The 18972-nt window shown below is 42.2% G+C and overlaps 2 protein-coding genes across 12 annotated transcripts in view; both read left to right on the forward strand.

The window, feature by feature from the left end:
• The window catches only part of USP54 (ubiquitin specific peptidase 54), a 101992-nt gene extending 99042 nt beyond the window's left edge, over positions 1 to 2950 (forward strand). For all 4 annotated transcript variants that reach the window (XM_081006490.1, XM_081006493.1, XM_081006491.1 and 1 more), the window contains exons 22-23: positions 550 to 739; positions 1574 to 2950. In XM_081006490.1, the coding sequence (XP_080862616.1) occupies positions 550 to 739; positions 1574 to 2226 (843 nt within the window). In that variant the 3' untranslated portion in view covers positions 2227 to 2950. The remainder of the gene's footprint in view (positions 1 to 549; positions 740 to 1573) is intronic.
• Positions 2951 to 4815: 1865 nt separating this feature from the next.
• PPP3CB (protein phosphatase 3 catalytic subunit beta) overlaps positions 4816 to 18972 on the forward strand; it is a 39665-nt gene continuing 25508 nt past the window's right edge. For 2 of the 8 annotated variants that reach the window (XM_081006528.1, XM_081006527.1), the window contains exons 1-3: positions 7101 to 7370; positions 12938 to 13138; positions 17324 to 17448. In XM_081006528.1, coding sequence (XP_080862654.1) covers positions 7301 to 7370; positions 12938 to 13138; positions 17324 to 17448 — 396 coding nt within the window. In that variant the 5' untranslated portion in view covers positions 7101 to 7300. Of the gene's footprint in view, positions 4947 to 7099; positions 7371 to 7579; positions 7600 to 12937; positions 13139 to 17323; positions 17449 to 18972 lie in introns of those variants that run through there. The other 6 variants (XM_081006530.1, XM_081006526.1, XM_081006529.1 and 3 more) reach the window with 6 other exon arrangements.

The raw sequence follows: 18972 nt of genomic DNA on the forward strand, positions 1-18972 counted from the left end.
GGATAGTTTGTGCTGTCCACATACTTAACATGCTGGGGATGTTAAGAAATATGTCCAAGGACAGCCAGTATTGTGCCCTTTAGATGTTGCTGGAGCACAGCTTCCATCCTTGACCATGGGCATCTTTATTTATGCTCTGTCTCTAATCCACTTAATTTACAATGTTGACGTGTTGTTTTTGATGAAGACCGTGGTTCTTTATTTATTTTAACAGTTGATCTTAGTAATTTTGTTCATGTATGTGTCTTCAAATTACGTTGCGCTAGTTTTGCAATAGTAATAATAATAAAATAACTATACAATAAACAAGTTTTTAAATAAATAAATAAATCTTGGCAATTCTTTTACAAGTTCTGAGAACTGTGATGGCCACACCTATAACATTTCTATTTCTCTTCACAAGCAGTTGCATGCCCTTTTTGGAGTGACCATATCACTCAGTTGTCCCTGCACTCTCCCCACCTGTTATCCCAGTTCTTTACTTGCCTGGTTTTTCCCCAGTTCTGTGTTTAATCATTATTTTCAATTCTATTTCCCTTTTGTCAAAAGGAAGTGTCCAATGAGAGGAAAATGCCAGTGGAAGCCAGACACCGTTCCTCCAGCACCACTTCCCTCACTTTCCCTCACGATTCTCCTCCTGTGTTACCCTTTGATCCCCAGCACTATTCAACCCAACTGCAGCACCTCTCCCATGATGCACCAGTGCCTAGCATGGTGGGCAAGACACATAGGCCATCAGGTAATCACTGGGCTCTTCCTCCTCCTCCTCCTGTGTCATGGGAGAGTAAGTACGCCGCTCTTTCATCAGCTGTAGCACAAGGCTCTGGGCTGGGCTCTTCTGCAATAGTGATGCTTTTGATCCCTCCAGCTGCCTGGAATGATGCATGACCTTTCCACAGTACGTTGTCTTAACACACCGCACTGCTCAATCCATACTGTAGCGAGTGGGCATCTAAAATAAACGGTTCATCTTTAGCCTATGTTAAGTAGCAGTATTTCTTCATCCTGTCATGGCGGTATATCTGTCGTATGACTCTATCCCCCCACAAAGAAAAGGGTGTGAGAAGAGTTGGCATTGTTTGTTTGCGTTGTTGTTTTTACATACTAGGTATAGGCTTATCAAATTTGGTGGAGGTATGGGATGAAGAATACCAGTCATTTCCCTCAATCTTTCAACACCCTACCATCCTACCGACCATTGAAGCCTTTACTCTTGGAAAGCGAGGGGCAGTACTGTGTTGTTGTTTTCTTTCCCCAAACCTGAACCTATTGCCTCTTCCTTCTAACCCTGGAGTCACCTTTAGGAGAAGGAGGATGTATGTTATTTCATATCTGTCGTAATCACCCTAGTGACCCTGTGTGAGGGGGCCATAGTCAGGTTTTGCCTATAGTTCAGTATTGTCCCCAAGGAATGAATAGCAGCTATTTATGAATTTTACTAGTGTTTTGTTTTAAAGCACTCAAATTCCTTTGTTATTAGCTTCCGAGGTACATTGTTGATATATCATTACTTAAAAAACAAACAAAAAACATCTGCTCGGGGCAAATAATTTTACATTTTTCCTTTTCTCAGGAAATCAGAAGAACATCCAAAAAATTTTGGTTGTGCCTGACAGGGGTGAAACTTTCCAAGGTGAAGACAACCCAGCTGTGGCACTGAACTATGGGAGCCTCACGTACAAACAGCAGGGCCTGCCTTCTCAACTTGGGCAGAGACCTCTTCTTAATCAACATTTAGGAAGCAAAGAAGCATCTGGCCCCGCTGGCCACTGGCTGCAGATGAGTCACACTGCCAGACAAACAGCAACACTGCCAGATAGACAAACAGTACACTGGGGATACGCTGCTCCAACAAGCAAGGGATCACAAAAACATTTACTCCAGCAGCCACTGCAGCAAGGAAAACGGGATGCTTGTGCCGCTGACTGTAGGTCGCCGCTTGGCACGAGTTACAGTACCTTAAGCATACCTCAGCGGGCTTCAAGAGACACAGGTGGCTTTCAAGGTTGTCCAGTGCCACCCACACAGGCCAAGGCTCCAGGTCCCAGAAGGGTAGATATGCCCCCGGATGAAGACTGGCGGCAGAATAGCTATACCTCTCAGCCTGGAGCAAGGAGAGTGTTGCCAGTGCACATGATAGATGGAACTTATTCATCTGCTTCTGAAGCTCACCGTAGGATGCTGGCCCGTGCAGCTGCTGCTTCCATGCACAACAGCAACTGGTGAGGTCTCTTTAACTTCAGAAGGGATTGCCCCCTTATGAAACAGGTTGTCTGAGCTATAGTTGATAAGACAGCAAAATTTTTTTCAGTCCGTGTCTGTGCCAGTCTTGTCTTTAAAAGTAGCTATACGATAAGTGGAAGCTAATTGCACTGTGTTTCTGTACTGCCGAACCGCTGTCCATGGAGAACTATTTGGAGACTCCATTCTCAGCCTCTCTCCGCAGAAAATGGTTTCAGGCCCACTAGCAATTGGAAGAAGAGCAAGAGCTGCGAATGAAATCGGTTGTTGACAACAGGCTGTGTTTAAAAGGACTTAAGTCATGAAAAGCATCGCTACTAATCCCATATGCCAACCCATTATTCAATTTTGAGTTCTTCTTCTCCGTTAGGTGGGGCCTGATAAACTTCCCATGTTCTCTGAAGTTAGAGATTTGGCAGTGCTTATGGGTTAATGAGGCAAATGTATCCTTCTTTGTGTTGAGATGTTAGGCACAGATGACTGCAGTAGGTGCTAGTGCGGAGCTGGAAAGAAGGCATAGCTCATGTGTAAATCAGGCCTTCTCCCACTTCCTCAAAGCAGACTAACAGTGCTTCAGAAAGCAAAGACTGTTAAGGCTGCACACTTAATTATAACATTGTAAACACAGAATCACTTTAACTATTTTAGGGTCAAACATACTTGCCTTTGTAAGTATTTTTCAAATAAATTTATGAAATAGTTATATTTATTGGGTGGTGTATGAATTGCTCTTTTTGTCTTTCAACCAGGCGATTTAAAAAACCTAACAAACTGGTATTCTACAGTTCTTGCACATTCATTAGCTCTTACTTTTGCTTTGCACATGAGCTGCATATTATGGAAACTATCCCCTGGCATCTGATACAGGTTCGCTCATGATCCTGTATTTGGAGCAAACCTCTGGAAACAGGTAGGACTTCCCACTCTATAGGCAGAGGTGTAAGAGTACCGTGCTGCTATGTTTTTGGCATCCATCTATCTGGAGAGACAAGGGAGTGTGCCTCCAGAGGTGAAGACAAACGGCTACATTAGCAGCACCGAAGTAACCTCAGGGCGCAAGCCTGGGCAGTGTGTTTGGAGGTTTTTGACTGCCCAGATGACAGGACTCCCCCTCCCCTCTCACCCTCACTGATGTGGTCCAAAGAGAAGCAGAGCTATACGTTTGACACCAGCTTGGCTGCAGCAGTTGCTAGAAGGGGGCGTACCAAGGCACCATCCAGCCACCGTAGGGACTCCAGATTTGCGTAGGATTTACTTCTTAGCCTTTTCTTCTCCCGAAGGTGTTCCTAACTCACCAAGGATTTGAGACCCATCAGCTACCCTCACCTGGTTTAGCCAGCCAATCAAAGCCATTTCCAGGGTGTGGCTGCTGTTACATGCTGGCAACTTCTAGTAGCCACGGGTGAAAGCTGAGTGCAGGGTATGGACCAAAGGTGGACAAATTACCCCAGAAGCAGCACAATATGTCCCCCAACAGAGATACTACCTCTCCCCTAACACCCTATACTAGTGTGGTTATTCTATAAACATATGTAGAAGTTCACCAGTGTGGTTGGATGAAGGCCAAGAAGTTCAAATCCCAGCTCAGTCATCAAGCTTGCCAGGCAACTTTTGGCCAATCGATCTCATACCCTACCTCATAGGGTCGTTGTGAATATTAAATTGAAAGGTAAGGCACATGTATGCTGACCTGAGCTCTTTGGAGGATAGGGGGGAAGTAATTAAAGATAAAAATTAAAAGATAAAACAATTTGTTAACAGGTAAGGAATCTCCATACCATCTGCTGCCTGTCAGAGTTAGTCTGAGACTTTATTTGAAGAAAAACTGCTCTCTGCCTGTTAAAGGGGCTGGGCTGGCTACTGACTTCCATATGATCTCCGTTCCTTTTGGGATTTTTTTACATTGCCTGTAGCTCCTGCTAAGAGGTAGGTGTGTTGAATGAGTAATTAATTGCTTTTTAAAAATTAGGTATTTTGAACTTAGGAGCTAGCTGTGCCAGGAGTGTTGGTGTGTGAAAAATCTGAGCTTTGTGAATTGTTCTTCTTTGTCTCATTGCTTGAGTCCTGCAAGAGCATGGCACATTGTTACATTATCCTTTTAGGGAATATTGTCAAAGACTTGCCAGTGTTACAATGAACACCATTGTTTGCTCCCACACAGAAACTATTAGACTGAAAAGTGGATTGTTAAGTTCTTGACCTCCATATAAAACCTAGACTGCTGCCTAGTGTTCCTTCTAAATACATATGCCAAATTGTCATCCTGCTTGTAAATTATACTCCCCCCCCCTTTTTTTTGCAGTGCAACTTACTAAATGTACAGCTCATTTAACATGATGCTGTGGTTTCGGGGGGGGGGGCTGCATGCAGTCTGAGCACTGAGCTGCAGATAATATTTTTACACCTGACCTAAATGTGATATGGTTGCCCATTCAATTTTCAGTATTCCTCTGTAGCACTGTCATATGATGTCTCTAGTAACAACCACGCTCAGAGCAACCTTTTAAAAGCTCTCATGTCACCTGCTAGTGGTGATGCAGGAGCAATCAGCTGGAGTGAATTGCCTTGTTACAAAGCTGAATAGAGCACAGCTGTGCCAAAAACAGTCTTACTGGGCTGCAAATCAAGGCCAAAGGCTCCTATCAGAGAGGTGCGAGCATCATTGTGAACACTGACTTCTGATGCTGCCCCGATTCTGGTGAAAAGTAAGTACATTGAGTATAAGGTGAAACACAGGCTGCTATTTCACTTTTGATTTTATTTTTTGCTTTGTAGATGAGGATTTGTGAAGACACTGGTTTTCTTACATTTTAATACTTTTAAGGTGGTAGAATAAGGTAACAAAAGACAACACACAAATTAGGTTACAAGGTGGTGATCTATATGCCCTTATCGCTTGGCTGGAACCCAGGCTAATGAAGAAGGTGCTAGTGTTAGCTGGAAAATAAATGCAAATTTGATCACGTTTGAATTCCTACATATTGTAAGTATTTTGTTGCAATCAGCTTGGCCTACGGTCAGGGATGTTGCTACAGGCACTATTAAGATAGGTGGGCTATAATTTTAAATAAATGGGAGTGGAGAGAGAAGTATGTGTGTGAAGAGAAAGGTGCGTTAAGGGGTGTTTGAAAATGTGGCTTGGGTTAAGGATTCAGCATGTCCTGTGTCGGGTGTAGCGATGTGTATAGATGTTAGGAGACTATATATTTATTAAATGTTATGCTTCCTCACATTTGTGAGTTCAGCAGAGTACATCCTTTTGCAGCTTATAAAGAAGCTTAAATAGGGTAGTTTTAGCCTTTCAGTTTAAGTAATGCAGAATGCTTTAAGGCAGACTGGATTCTCCTGATATCCCCCCCACTTCTCCCCCTTAAAACAATAATCACACAAGCAACATTGTAAAAAAGTAAAAAGAACCTTTACTCAGTTTATGTTGCAGAATAACAGATACAGTAGCTTTGTTCAGGTAGGCTTAAAATGGCAATTCAATTAGACATGCTTCAGTTTAGCTTCAGATGATGTCTGAACTACGAAGCTCAGCCATGCAGATTGTTCTCAGCTTTCTGGCTTGTGGTGGGCAAAAAGCTTTTTGGCCTGGATTTTCACATTTTGAAATATGGCAACCCTATGTTCTCTCTAGCAAACTGGTCCAGGAGCTTCGACTTATAACACTACACAGGTAAAACATTCCCTCAAGGGTCACACCTGCTGCTTAAAAATTATTTGTCAATAGCAAATAAAAGCTAGGAAGGAGAAATATGTGTAGCATGGAAGTCTAAGCAAGCTAAAAAGAGATCAGTGTTGTTTCATAAAAATCTCATTGTTACGATCCTGAGTTCACATAAAGATATACAAGGTGAATATATTCCCCTAGATGTAGAAACTGATGCAGAATAATAATTTCTTAATATGGATGGTCTTGATCTAGTCCAAGGTGCCCACCAGTTTATTGTCCAGTTTAATAACCTCTCTCTAGACAGAGGAGGCCCTCTCGGATAAGCATCCTGTATCCCATAGTCTGAACCAGGACCACCTTCTAGTTTTTATAAAAGCCTGGGTTTGCCAGTTATAAGTCCAGCATAAAAGCCTCTAGGCAGAGTAATTTAATATTAATGGTGATTTAATATGAAGCTACCAAAAGAGCCTTTTCTTTGGACAATCCACGAATTGTCACATGAAATAATTTATGCAGCATGATGACACTGGGGAAGTGAGCTTCCTAAATGTTTCGGACGCTTGAAGGCTTTTAAAGGGAACTTTATTATAGCTTCTGCCTGTGCAAAAAAATAAAGTTGTAATTGCAGTTTCGTTCACTTTTTCTTTTATTATTATTGCTGGCGCTGGATTTAGGGAAGCCTCCGCAGTTCCCCTCCACAGGATACTGAGCCGAGAGGGTCCAATCCCATTTAAAAAGCAATCGTGTCTGTGTGGAAAATAAGAGTTATTATGGGAGGTCCCTTGGGACTGTGGCTCTCGCCCTTGTTTTATTGCTTGGGGGAATTTCGACACGCTTCTTTTTTTTACACTTTTGTGAGCCGCCTTGCAACCGTCCAATATCAATACCGCTATGGGGGGGGCAGTTAATATGCCACAAACTAATATTCCTACTGAGAGCAATAGACGCTTTAAAAAAAAAGAAAGGGGGAAAGAAAAGCATTTCGGAAGCACCCTCATTTATTTGCATGAGGAGCCTTTAATTATGGCGCCTCAGCCGAGCACTTCTGAAGCGCTCCCTTAAAGCCTCCTCGTGGCGGGGGCGGCGGGGCGCGGGGGGGATTGCGGGCGCGGTGCATGCCGGTCCCGAGGCGGGCTGCACCCGCCGCCTCGTCACTCGCGCTCGCGCGCTCTTTTTCCCTCAGCGGCTAGTCCGCCGCCATGTTGCTTTGGGCCCTGGCTGCTCCCGCCCGCCCCTAGTCTCTCGCCGCCCGCCCCTCGCCCTCGCGCTGGCCGGGCCCCGGCGGGAGGCGGATAAAGAGAACCGCAGCCGGGGCGGGGGGCGGCCGGGGCGGGTAGAGACGCTGAGGGAGCCGCCGCCGTTGCTCCTCTCGCCGCCCGCGCCATGTCCGGCAAGGAGGGGACTCGGGTTGCGCTGGCGACGCCTCACGGTACCTGTGAGCGGGCCGTCAAGGGTGAGTGACAGGCCCGGCCAGGCCCGGCCGCCTCGCTAGGCCCGCCTCCTGGGGCTGGGCTGGGCGATCCCGCGCCTCGCCCGTCAGTTCCCCTCGCTCCGCGTGTGTATGTGGGGAGTTCATACGTGCTGTGGGTGCGGGCCTGAGAGGCGGTTGCAGGCGCCGCTCGCGTCCTCTTCGTGCCCGCTTCCTCACCCGAGGGAGGGAAGAGCGCATTGGCTGCTTGTTTGTGTGGCGCCTGCCTGCGAGCGTGGTTGTGTGGTGGATGTCCATCGGGATGCGGGGGGGGGGGGATTTTTCTGTGGTGTTGTAGTTGTTTCCTTTATGCAGCGAAGGTGCGGGCTGGGTTTTGTTCGGTAGCCCTCCGAACAACCCTCTTGAGTTGGGCTGAGAGAGTTTGTGGGGTTGCCTCCCCCAACCTGAAATTTCGGCGGGGATTGCTTATTTGAATCCTGGGTTTTCGGGTTAGTTCCCCCCCCCCCAAGGCAGGGAAACAAAAAGGGGTGAGATGGAAGGGAAATACATTGAGGGTTCCAGCTGGTATAGCACAGCTGTTCTCTGTCGAGGGCAATGTATGTAAAATGTATTACCATCATTATGTATTTTATTTATACCCTGTCTTTCCCCCCGGATGAGCACAAGACAGCTTACAGATAAAAAGAACTGCTAGGAACGTGATTAATATTATTATTGAAAAGCTTTGTTTGTCAAGGGCAGTATAGTAGAATGAAATATTGGTATCTATATATTTATACCCCAACTTTCCCCCTGATTGGGACTCATGATAGCTTACAGATAAAAACACAAACTGCTAAAAACATCATTTAAGCTAAATAGGAATAAAGCTAAATTATTAGTTAAAAACATGAAGGAAGAAGAAAGAACCGAATTAGAACAAAACATTGAGATTGAAGTCCATAAAAAGGTTAAATATTTAGGGATTTGGTTAACATCAAGAAATATAAACCTATTTAAAAATAACTATGAAAAAATTTGGCTTGAGGTAAAAAGAAATTTAGAAATATGGAGCAGAATGAATCTCTCAATGTTAGGAAAAATATCAGTGATTAAAATGAATGTGTTGCCAAAAATGCTATTTCTTTTTCAATCAATACCAGTCATCCTGAAAGATGAATGCTTTAAAAAATGGCAGAAAGAGATTTTAAGATTTATCTGGGGGGGGCAAGAGGCCTAGGATAAAACATAAAATACTTACAGATGTAAAAGATAGAGGCGGGTTTGCCCTCCCAGACCTTAAATTGTATTACGAATCTGCTTGTTTGGTATGGATCAGGGACTGGATGAGATTGGACAAGCAAGAGGCATTAGAACTAGAAGGACATGACAACAGATTTGGTTGGCATGCATATTTATGGTACGGGAAAGGGAAGATTCATAGAAGCTTTTACAACCATATAATCAGGAAATCATTAATGAGAGTATGGGAGAGATATAAAGACTTACTGGAACAAAAGACTCCATGGTGGCTTTCACCACATGAAGCATTACTGCTCAAACCACTTGGAAAGAAAGGAAAATGGCTCATCATCATCTTAATACAGAGTGATTTACAATATAAAAACAAAATAATAATAATACATAACATAGTATCAAACAAAAAACACTGTTCCCTCCCAGACTTTTTAATTAGCCAAGGGCCTGGGAGAAGATCATTTTTTGCCTCCCACAGGGGCCACAACAGAAAAGACCTTTTCTTTTGTTGTCACCCTCCCAACCTCTCATGGCACACGAAGGAGTTCAGGTGCTGATCACAGGGTCCAGGTTGGTTCATATGGGGAGAGATGGTAATGTAGAAAAAACATACAGTTAAACATTAACAGAATTCAAACTATATATATATATATATATATATATATATATACTGATAATTACAATAAAAACAGTGTGGCACCAGTCTCTTCATTAAATGCCGTACGGTCACCAAATGAATGAGTTCGATTATGTAGAAGGAGACACTCAGTATTCATTGCCATATAAATCAGCAACAACCCGTTAAACTTGGCCTGGTAGTTCAGTTGAGCACATGTGTGTTATGTGCACAGTAGAATGTACCACTGAGCATCCTAACCACTGTGTTTTGCACTAGCTGCAGATTCTGAATAAACTGTAAGGACAGCCCTACATATAATGCAGCTTGGTGATTCAGCAATATAAAAATAGCAGAAGTACTGTAAATAATAAAATAAAATAAATAATTCACTCTGGAGGCTACTGTATCTAAACTGTCTCTGTTCAGGAAAGGGTTCACCAGCCGAAAATTGGGTGTGTTTTGGTGGTAGAGAGTCGAGACACATTACATTCATTCTACACCAAGTGGACTGATTGACACTGTGCTTCCAGATCCAGTTTCCTGTCCTGATGTTTTTAAACTTTTATGTATTGCCTTTATGCCTATGAATCTATCTGTGGCTTAAAACTGGATTTGCAGCCTTGCTCCTTTCATACCATCAGCTCCCATCAACAACTTGGCTGCCAAATTTTGCATGAGCTGCAGATTTTGAACTGCCTTTAAAGGCAGCCAATGCACTGCAGTAGTCCAAACTAGGGTTACCAGTGCACAGGCAACAGAAGTCAGGCTGCCCCTGTCCAGATATGGCTGCAGCTGGGCCACCAGTTGAAGGCTCATGCAACATAATGGATCCAGAAGGTACCCCCAAGCTATGCACTCACTCCTTCCAAGAAGGTGTATAGTATTCAGCCTTGATTATTGTAAATCTTAGATCTATTTCAACATCATCATATTGAAATCAGAAATACTATGTCTGATCTTGCTCTAAATGTAGTTTTGTCATCCTAAAATCAATTGATGAGAAATCTAGCATAACATAATTTGTTTACAATTCCTGAAACATGAGTTTTTTGGCATGGTTTAGGAGTGGCTCTGGGAGAGAGCAGAGCTCTTTGCCTTGAATGCCTGTTTAGCAGGTGGAAATCTAACAATCTGACAGACATTTTATATGTAATCTCTTATTTGTTTTTTTCTGTGAGTCAGTGGCCCTTAAAAAAAAATTCAAAGATTTCCCACCCCTGCCTTATACTTATCATAGAAAAAAGACCCAGACATGGAGTAGTCTCCTAACCTGGTTACCATCTTCCCCACTATGGGGAGAGCTAATTTACCTATAAATTAGTATATGCAAATTTGTATCCTCTTTTGGGAGGGGCAATACATATATAGTGTACTGGGCCCAAAGAACTCGGCACACTGATCCCTCTTGTGTGCCCAGAAACCTGCCCTCTCAGACGTGGGCAGGACAGCAGGATCAGACCTTTGTTCACATTGCTGAGGAAACAGCTCTCCTTGTGGGAGGATTCTCTAGCCACCACCTTCAGGAGTGTGCTGTCCAAGGTCCTGATAGCCCCTACCTTACCTGTTGTGACCCTGCCTTGCTTTGCCTGCTGTGACTCAGACTAACTGGTAAGTGCCTCTGCAGCCGTATGCTTCGCCTGAGCTTCAAGCTGGGTCAGGGCAGGACACATGCTTTTCATTAGACAAAGTGGTCCAGGCAGCTGCTGCTGAGAGACTACTTTTCTTGGCTGCTTACAGCAACTTTCTGCCTTTACTGAACCCATTCCCAACTTAACATTTTTTTTTTTATGTTAACAGTGCCATCCTACAAATTTGTATTCAAAAGTCTCGGTATGTTCAGTGGTGCATCCTCCAGTGTCATAGGAGGCATATTATAAAGCAAAACATAAAATAAAAATGACCCCTCACAGCATCTAAACCTATTATAAAGTAAGCCTTGTAAATGCAAACATATTCATTATTGCTTTGTTACAGTAAAGCTAAACTTGATTGAGTGGGAGCTTTTCTATTATTTTGGTATTTGCATTTGATGGAGTAAAGTGTAGTCCACAAAAGGTTATGTCTTTAAGATGCCACAAGACTTTGTTGTGCTACAAAAACCTAGCATAGATATCCCTCTGGAAATAACAGATAATGAATCTTATAATGTATAAATTATCATTGAATAAAATCTGTGTGGTCTTCTGTAAGCTGAGTCAATGTTTTGAACCAGATACCATTTTTAAAATGAAATAATTAAATTTGGGTTCAAACCCCCTGTAATGAAGGAATCTCAGCTAGATAATATATTACAGATAGCCATCCACCCTCTGCTTTAAAACCTTCACAGAATCGTAGAATTGTAGAGTTGGATAGATATTGGCATTGATTCTTTTTCCATAACACCCAGCAGGATTTAATTGGGAACAAAGGGGACTGAATAAATTCCCAGTAACAGGGCAATCTGAGCCTTCAGTCTGCTTTACTGGATGGGGTTTGGGGGTGGCCCTCTGCTGAGCCCTGCTTGGATCTACCAACAAAGAGCAAATACCCAAATGGGGAAAAGTTGCTACCAGCACCACTGGCATTAATTCCCACCCCATGTCTTCCCTTTTCACCTAGGGAGATTAAGCCCTTCCTCATTTAGTGTTGAGTGCAGCAGCCAGCACACCTGCCATTTACCACTTGACTGGGACTATCCCAGTCAGTTGGACAAATATAAGTTAAAACAATCTCCTTTAAGGAACAAAACATGTCCAAAAGGAGGTGGCTGCCCTTGTGGCATTCTCCTTTGGTGTCATCCCTTTGGATGGCACTGGCCTGGCCTGTCACATTGCAGCATGTTGCTTTTATGGGCAGGAAATTATGCCAGAGTTAATTTTTACCGTCGTATCTCCATTTGGTAATGCCATAACCATGGAGCTTCACAGATGGATGAGGACTTTTAGGAGTTGAGGAGAGGTGATGATAATATGCGTCCCCTGCCCCTTTCCTCCGCACTGTCCAGCACAAACACAGAAAAAAAAGCAGAGTTTGTGACTTTCTACACCAAACCATAGCTTGCTCTAACCACAGCTTAGAACCCAAACAGTGTCCTGAGCTTCCCAAAGTAGCTGGTTTATAATTGCTTTTCTGTTTGCAGTTTCATTGTCAGATTTTTTCGTTTACTCCAGTCCTTATGGTGAATCAGCCTGTGGAGCTAGATTATAATTATGGCTTTGTTTAACTGAATTCAGACAGCTCCTCAAACTGCTTAATGAACTTTAGTTTGGCATTATATATGAACTGAACCATACTCTTGTGCTCTAGACCAAAAAGGGAACTGGGAAAGGAATGTACAAATAGGCCCCAGCTTGGTTTTCTAAGTTGCTGCAGTCACAAGACGTAGGGAATATGTTTATTTCAAACCTCAATGGTATCCTAAAGCACACTCTTTTATTTCTCTAATAATAGTGCCTGCCACTTTTCCTGTGTGGAATACTAAATCAATGCACATGCATTTCTGAAACTGAATGGCCTTGCCCTCACTGCCAAGGAAACTATATTTTTGTGTGCTTTGTGCACACCCTATAATGTATTCCATCCCCACACATTCAGCCCCCTCATTTTCCTAGTATACATACATAAATAACCAAGCCAACTGTTTCTTCCTTCCTTTTTTAAAAAGTCACTTTTTTGTCTGTCTTAGATCAAAATGGTGCTCAGAGCTTTTTCAAGTCATTGATTGTAAGTAATATTTGCGGTATTTCATTTTCAGCTGTCCCTTTTCCGCCAACACACCGATTAACATCAGAAGAAGTGTTTGATGCAGCTGGAAAACCTCGGGTTGATATTTTGAAAAACCACCTAATAAAAGAAGGTCGGGTAGATGAAGAAATTGCACTAAGAATCATCAATGATGGTGCTGCAATTTTAAGAAGAGAGAAAACCATGATAGAAGTTGAAGCTCCTATTACAGGTGCAAGCTCTGGCTAACTGTTGCCACTTTTAATGTCATAAATACATGGAATGAGGTTTCAGTACCTTTGGAAGTAAAATAATTTAGGTAGAAAGATTGAAGGTGTAGAATTTTCGCATGAATGGTAAAGAAAAGAAAGGGATTATATGAGCTTTGAAATATACTGGGGTAGTGATGTCATTGATAAGCCTTGAGACCTGTCCTCCCACTTTTTCTTCCTCACGTGGTACAATTGCAAGGAGGTGATTTTATGCTTTCAGTTGACTACAGTTTAACATTACATCAGAACATAAACCATCTAGTACTAGCTGTGATTTGCGGCCAGGTGGGAGGAATATTCATAATCTCTGGTTGGAAGTTGACTTGTTTCAAACAAACCATAGTTAATATTAACCATAGTTTGTTGGGTTCAGATGCAATGAAAAGCTGCAGTTAAAATGGCATTGTATCTAATCTCCTTGCTGGTGTGCCAAAGGAGAGAGCAGAGGGTGAGTGTGCAAGTCTCAGACTTGTCTCATATCATTCTTGTCATTATACAAATCATGATTTATTGTGATGTTTGAACCAGCTCACTGTACCTTGGATGAAGCTTTGCTTTTCAGCTTGCTAAAAAAAATACAATTTAATGGTCCACTGGAAACTAGAACAAGTCTTTCTGAAATTTTATATTTGCTTAATAATTTTAGTAGTGATATAATTTACACTTCTGAAATTGAATACATTTAAATTTTATCTAAGGCTTGATTTGGTTGTTTATAAGTTTGGCTATGTGTCAAGTTTTGCTTTTTGTAGCTTATATTTTTGGGGAGGCAGGATTAAATACTTTAAATTATGACATAAAGGTTGTATTTCCTAATTTTAGAGTTTTAGTATTTCCCAAAATACATTGGACTTCATAGAATAAATAACATATTTATGCACCCTTATATTGTCACGCTTTTAGACTTCTGCGTCATTTGCTTTTGCTACACATAAAATACCCATCACTTTATGTGCAAAGATGATGGTGCCTTGTGACTAGGAATGCACAAGTATTGCTGCTTCTTATCTGAAAGAGACCAAGCCTTTGTGAACCTTCCAAATGTATGCTTCCCTTCCTTTGTGAATGTTCACTAAGTCTTGAATTTTTGTTTAGTGTTTCATTAGTGAGTGACTACAAAGCATCCTCTGCTGCTGCTGTCTTTCCCATTTCTGCTCTAAGGTTCAATAACTTACCTTGGAGCAGGATGGGGAAAAGTGGCAGAGATGTCTTGTAATCCCCAAAGGTAAAGGGACCCCTGACCATTAGGTCCAGTTGTGGCCGACTCTGGGCTTGCAGCGCTCATCTCGCTTTATTGGCCGAGGGAGACTGCGTACAGCTTCCGGGTCATGTGGCCAGCATGACTAAGCCGCTTCTGGCGAACATGAGCAGCGCACGGAAACGCCGTTTACCTTCCTGCCGGAGCGGTACCTATTTATCTACTTGCACTTTGATGTGCTTTCGAACTGTTAGGTTGGCAGGAGCAGGGACTGAGCAATGGGAGCTCACCCCGTTGTGGGGATTCGAACCACCGACCTTCTGATTGGCAAGTCCTAGGCTCTGTGGTTTAACCTACAGCGCCACCTGCATGCCTTGTACTCCCCTAGCCCCAGAGAAATGACTTTTCTTGATGAGGATTGAGATTACTAGTGGGAAACTGATGGATGTGCATCATTTCTGCCTGGGAAGAAGGCCCTCAGACACTGCTGGGACATGGACACTGCCTACCACCTCTCCAACCTTACTTTGGGTTCTGAACTGAACAGAGAGATCTTGGGGCAGGGAAGGGGAGACGGTACTCGCAGGATAAATATGATCATCCACCCTGCATGCAGCAAACCTTCTCCCAGGCAGAAATGATGTGCATAGCATCACTTTCCTTATGGGGATTTTGGAACTGATAGTTAAGAGTTTGCCAGGAAAAGCCACTCTACCAGGACTTTCATCTTCTCCCCCCCCCCCCCGCAATCCTTCCCCCCCAAGATTAGTTACTGGTCTTTGGGGCAAGGAAAGGGGGAACACTTGCTGGTGCTCACTGAGTCAAAGCAAGGACAGATTGCACTTTTAGCAGGCTGTGAACACGGCTGTGCACACAAGCATTCAGGCTGGGATGCTGTTCACTGTTGCAAGTGCTCCTAGCATCTTGAAGATTCAATGGGCATGATTTTTCATAGACCAGAGGTTAATTAATTAATTAGATGGTAGATTAATTTGGAAAGCTGGTAGATACATAGGCAGTGGAGGTTGAATCCTAAATAATAGAGTTCATTAGCAAATTTGACAGTGTTTATTTCCTTTTAAATTAAGACTATGTTTGTATATTTCAGAATATAGCTTTATTCTTGAACACCTAGAACTGGTAGGTATTAGTAATCTACTGATTACTGCAAGATGATAATAGTAAAAAAAAAATTGAAGAATTGGCAGGTGTAATTGGTGAGTAAAATAAATCATGTCAAATGACTACAGAAAGTTGATATGATTAATGCTTTGCAGGAAATAAAGGCTACCTTTTAATATTTTGGAACTGGACAGAACACTGGAAAATCTTGCATAAGAAATGTTGGTTCTGAAATGAGATAGGTTATTGTGCTTTATTTTTAATATAAGAATTGCTTTAAAGTTGTAGACATGGATATTTGAATAGTATGACATCAAAAGTGTGAAGGTTAATTTCTTCCGCAGTTCTTTTCTGCATTTTTAAAATATTGTATTACATATTTATTACTGTTCAATTCAAGTTAAATACTATCGGCTTAACTGATGTTCTGACTGACCTTATTCATGATTCATTTCTTGGAAATTAACTTTGCCCCCTGATGCATGTGCTACTCAGTTGACAACAGGTAGGTCTTTCCTCAGTTAGCAGCCTAATGTTCAACTTCCCAGACAGATATTGAGTTCCTTTCTTTGATAAAGCAGATGGTTCTCTGCTTTCTACACAGATGCTAGGCTTTTTAAGAGTGGTTTTAAATCATTTTTTACTTTGAAGTCTTTCTGTCCCTTTATCTTTATGAAAAATTTCCCCTATCCCTTAGGAGATTGTGCTCTTTTTACTTTCAGGCTGCGACCTTTTCAGTTAAAGAGAATCCGCTTTCTGAATGCATTGCAGCTGGATTATACTTTTGACTGGTTTCTATATATAGTGTGTCAGCCTCCATTTGTGTGTATGTGTTTCTCTCCTCACCCCCCCCAAAAAAGTATCTATATATATGGGATCGTAGCCCCAGAGAAGTCTGCAGCAGCATTAGGAAAAAACTGGGAGCCAAATACACAATGCTTTTCTATTAAGTATGTTTTCCTATCTACCACCATTGATGGTGGAGCTGCATAGTGAACACCACAGGGAACATTCAGTCAGAGTTGGTTGTGGAATGGGATAAATTCCGTGGTCACTCAGAAAACAAGTCCATATGGGAAACTCTGTATCACACTGCCTTGTTAAACAGAGTAAATGCATGAAATGTCATGTGCCAGAGTTGGTTGCCTACAGGACTATATGCCATTGGTGTGTGAACACTTCCACCCAGTACCACGTGGTCCTGGGAGAGGTGGAAATTACATGCAGGAATAGTTAACAGAAAGAAGAGGGGATGTAAGGACAAAGACTGAAAGGAAAATTAGGAAAAAGAAGAAAGGTCAACATGAGGAAGAGATTGGAGCAAAAGTTATGGTAAAAAATGAATGGAGCAATAGCAAGTGATAAATTAATGAGGAAAAAGAGGACAAGTTTGCTTGAATACAATTTAAGATTCTAGTTCTGCAATAATCTAGATTTGAGAAAGTTCAAATAACTTTAGTCTTCCTTTAGGGAAGTTGGAAATAAAAATGTTTGATAGCTCCTAGGGTATGCAGACAACCTACTGAATAGCCCTGAACAGTTTATATGTTCCTAACACTTGAACATTCTTGGTGGCACCTGACACTGCAAATATTTTTCCCAGTCCTATTAATCTGAGTGTGAACAATAGCTGAAAAACAGATGGTGCAAGATTGGTGCTGGGGTGGGAAGTCATTGCTACTTAAAATTAATTTTAATTGCTACTTAAAATTAAGATGCAATGACTAGATTCTTGACCTGAAATTCTGATTGAATCAAGTTTAGGTGGTTTTCCCACCAGTAGAACTTCATCATGGTTTTTTAATCAGCAGCATTTTTATTGCAGTGTGTGGTGACATTCATGGCCAATTCTTTGACCTAATGAAGCTATTTGAAGTGGGAGGATCACCTGCTAACACAAGATACCTGTTCCTTGGTGACTATGTAGACAGAGGATATTTTAGCATAGAGGTAATTGAATGTGTGTGTCCTGATGTTAATATCAACAATGGTTTTCCCATTTATTTGCTATAGTAACTGTTTCACCATGGTAAGATGTATGTTTATTCTCTCTGAAGGAGGTGATGATAAAACTGCTATTAAAGAAGCTGAGTTCTAGATTCCTCAGCTTTGGAAAATTACTGTCCCATTTCAGGCTTACTGTTGCTCAGCAAGGTCCTAGAGTGAGTGAAGTCTTGCCAGCATCAGGCAGTTTGGAGGACGCCAGTTATTTAGAACAGCTCCATTTTTTTTTCTTTTTCCTTTGCCTGGATTCAGGATGGAAACTGCCTTGTTTGCCCTGGTGGGTGACTTATCCTGAGAACATTGAAAATATGACCCCACTGGTTCTTCTGGGCCTCATGGCAGCTTCCAGTAACATAAACCATTATATTATGTGCCTACACCCTTTATTAGCCTTTCTTGGTTTGTAATTTTTTCCACAATCACAATCTTTCACATATTACTACACCATAAGGCAGTGTTTCGGTCCGCTAGAGGTTTCCATGTGCTAAAGGACTTCTGTTCCTCCTCTTGACCACTGACCTTTGGAGTTCCTCAGGGCTCTGTTTTGCTCCCATGCTTTTCATCATCTACATGGAATTGTTGGGAGAACTAGTGTAGAGATTTGGGCCACAGTGTCATCAGTATGCAGATGAGACACAGCTCTTCATGTTTCTGTAATCTAATCTTAAGGAGTCGATGGAAGTTCTGAGCAGGTGTCTAGAGGCAGTTCTGGGATGGATGAGGGCAAACCAGATTAAGCTTAATCCTGACAAGATGGAAATTTGGCAGGTTGGGAAACTGCTGATCTGGATGGATGTATGCAGTCTGTTTTAGAGAGGATTGCACACCCCCTGGCAAATGAGGTAGGCACTCTGGATTTGCTTCTGGGCTTGGCACTCTTGATGAAGTGGCCAGAACTGCTTTTCATCAGCATTGGCTAATTTTCCAGCTATCACCCTATCTGGAGAAAGTAGCTTGCCTTAGTGGCATGTGCACTGCTTATGTCCAGGCTGGATTACTGATGTGTTCTATGTGAGGCTACCTTTAAAGATAGTTTGGAAACCATAGCTGGTGCAGAATGCAGCAGCAAGAATGCTTATTTGGGCCCAAGCAGCTGGAACACATTGCACCAATTCTGTACCAGTGGTTGCCTGTTGGTTTCATGGCCCAACTTAAATTTGAAGCTGCTAGGTTCCAGATTTGATTTGAAACCTATAATAGCCTCAGAACGTTTATGTACAGCAGCTTGTTCTCTGACTTGTCAATAAGAGATGTTGGGTTGATAGGTCCCTAGTACAGGGACTTTCTGGGAGTGGCACTGTCCTTCTGGAATTTCTTATCCCCATCCAAGAAATAATTGTGGCACGCATCACTGTCAGTTTTTAAGAGAAATGTTAAAACATGTTTATTTCAATCCACTTTTTATTAATTTTATTAATTGTGATAAAAAATTGCTCAGAATTCCTTCTAGAATGACTACCCTTGCCACAT

The sequence above is a fragment of the Podarcis pityusensis genome, assembly GCF_964106645.2.
Source record: "Podarcis pityusensis genome assembly, chromosome: 5".
Classification (NCBI taxonomy): domain Eukaryota; kingdom Metazoa; phylum Chordata; class Lepidosauria; order Squamata; family Lacertidae; genus Podarcis; species Podarcis pityusensis.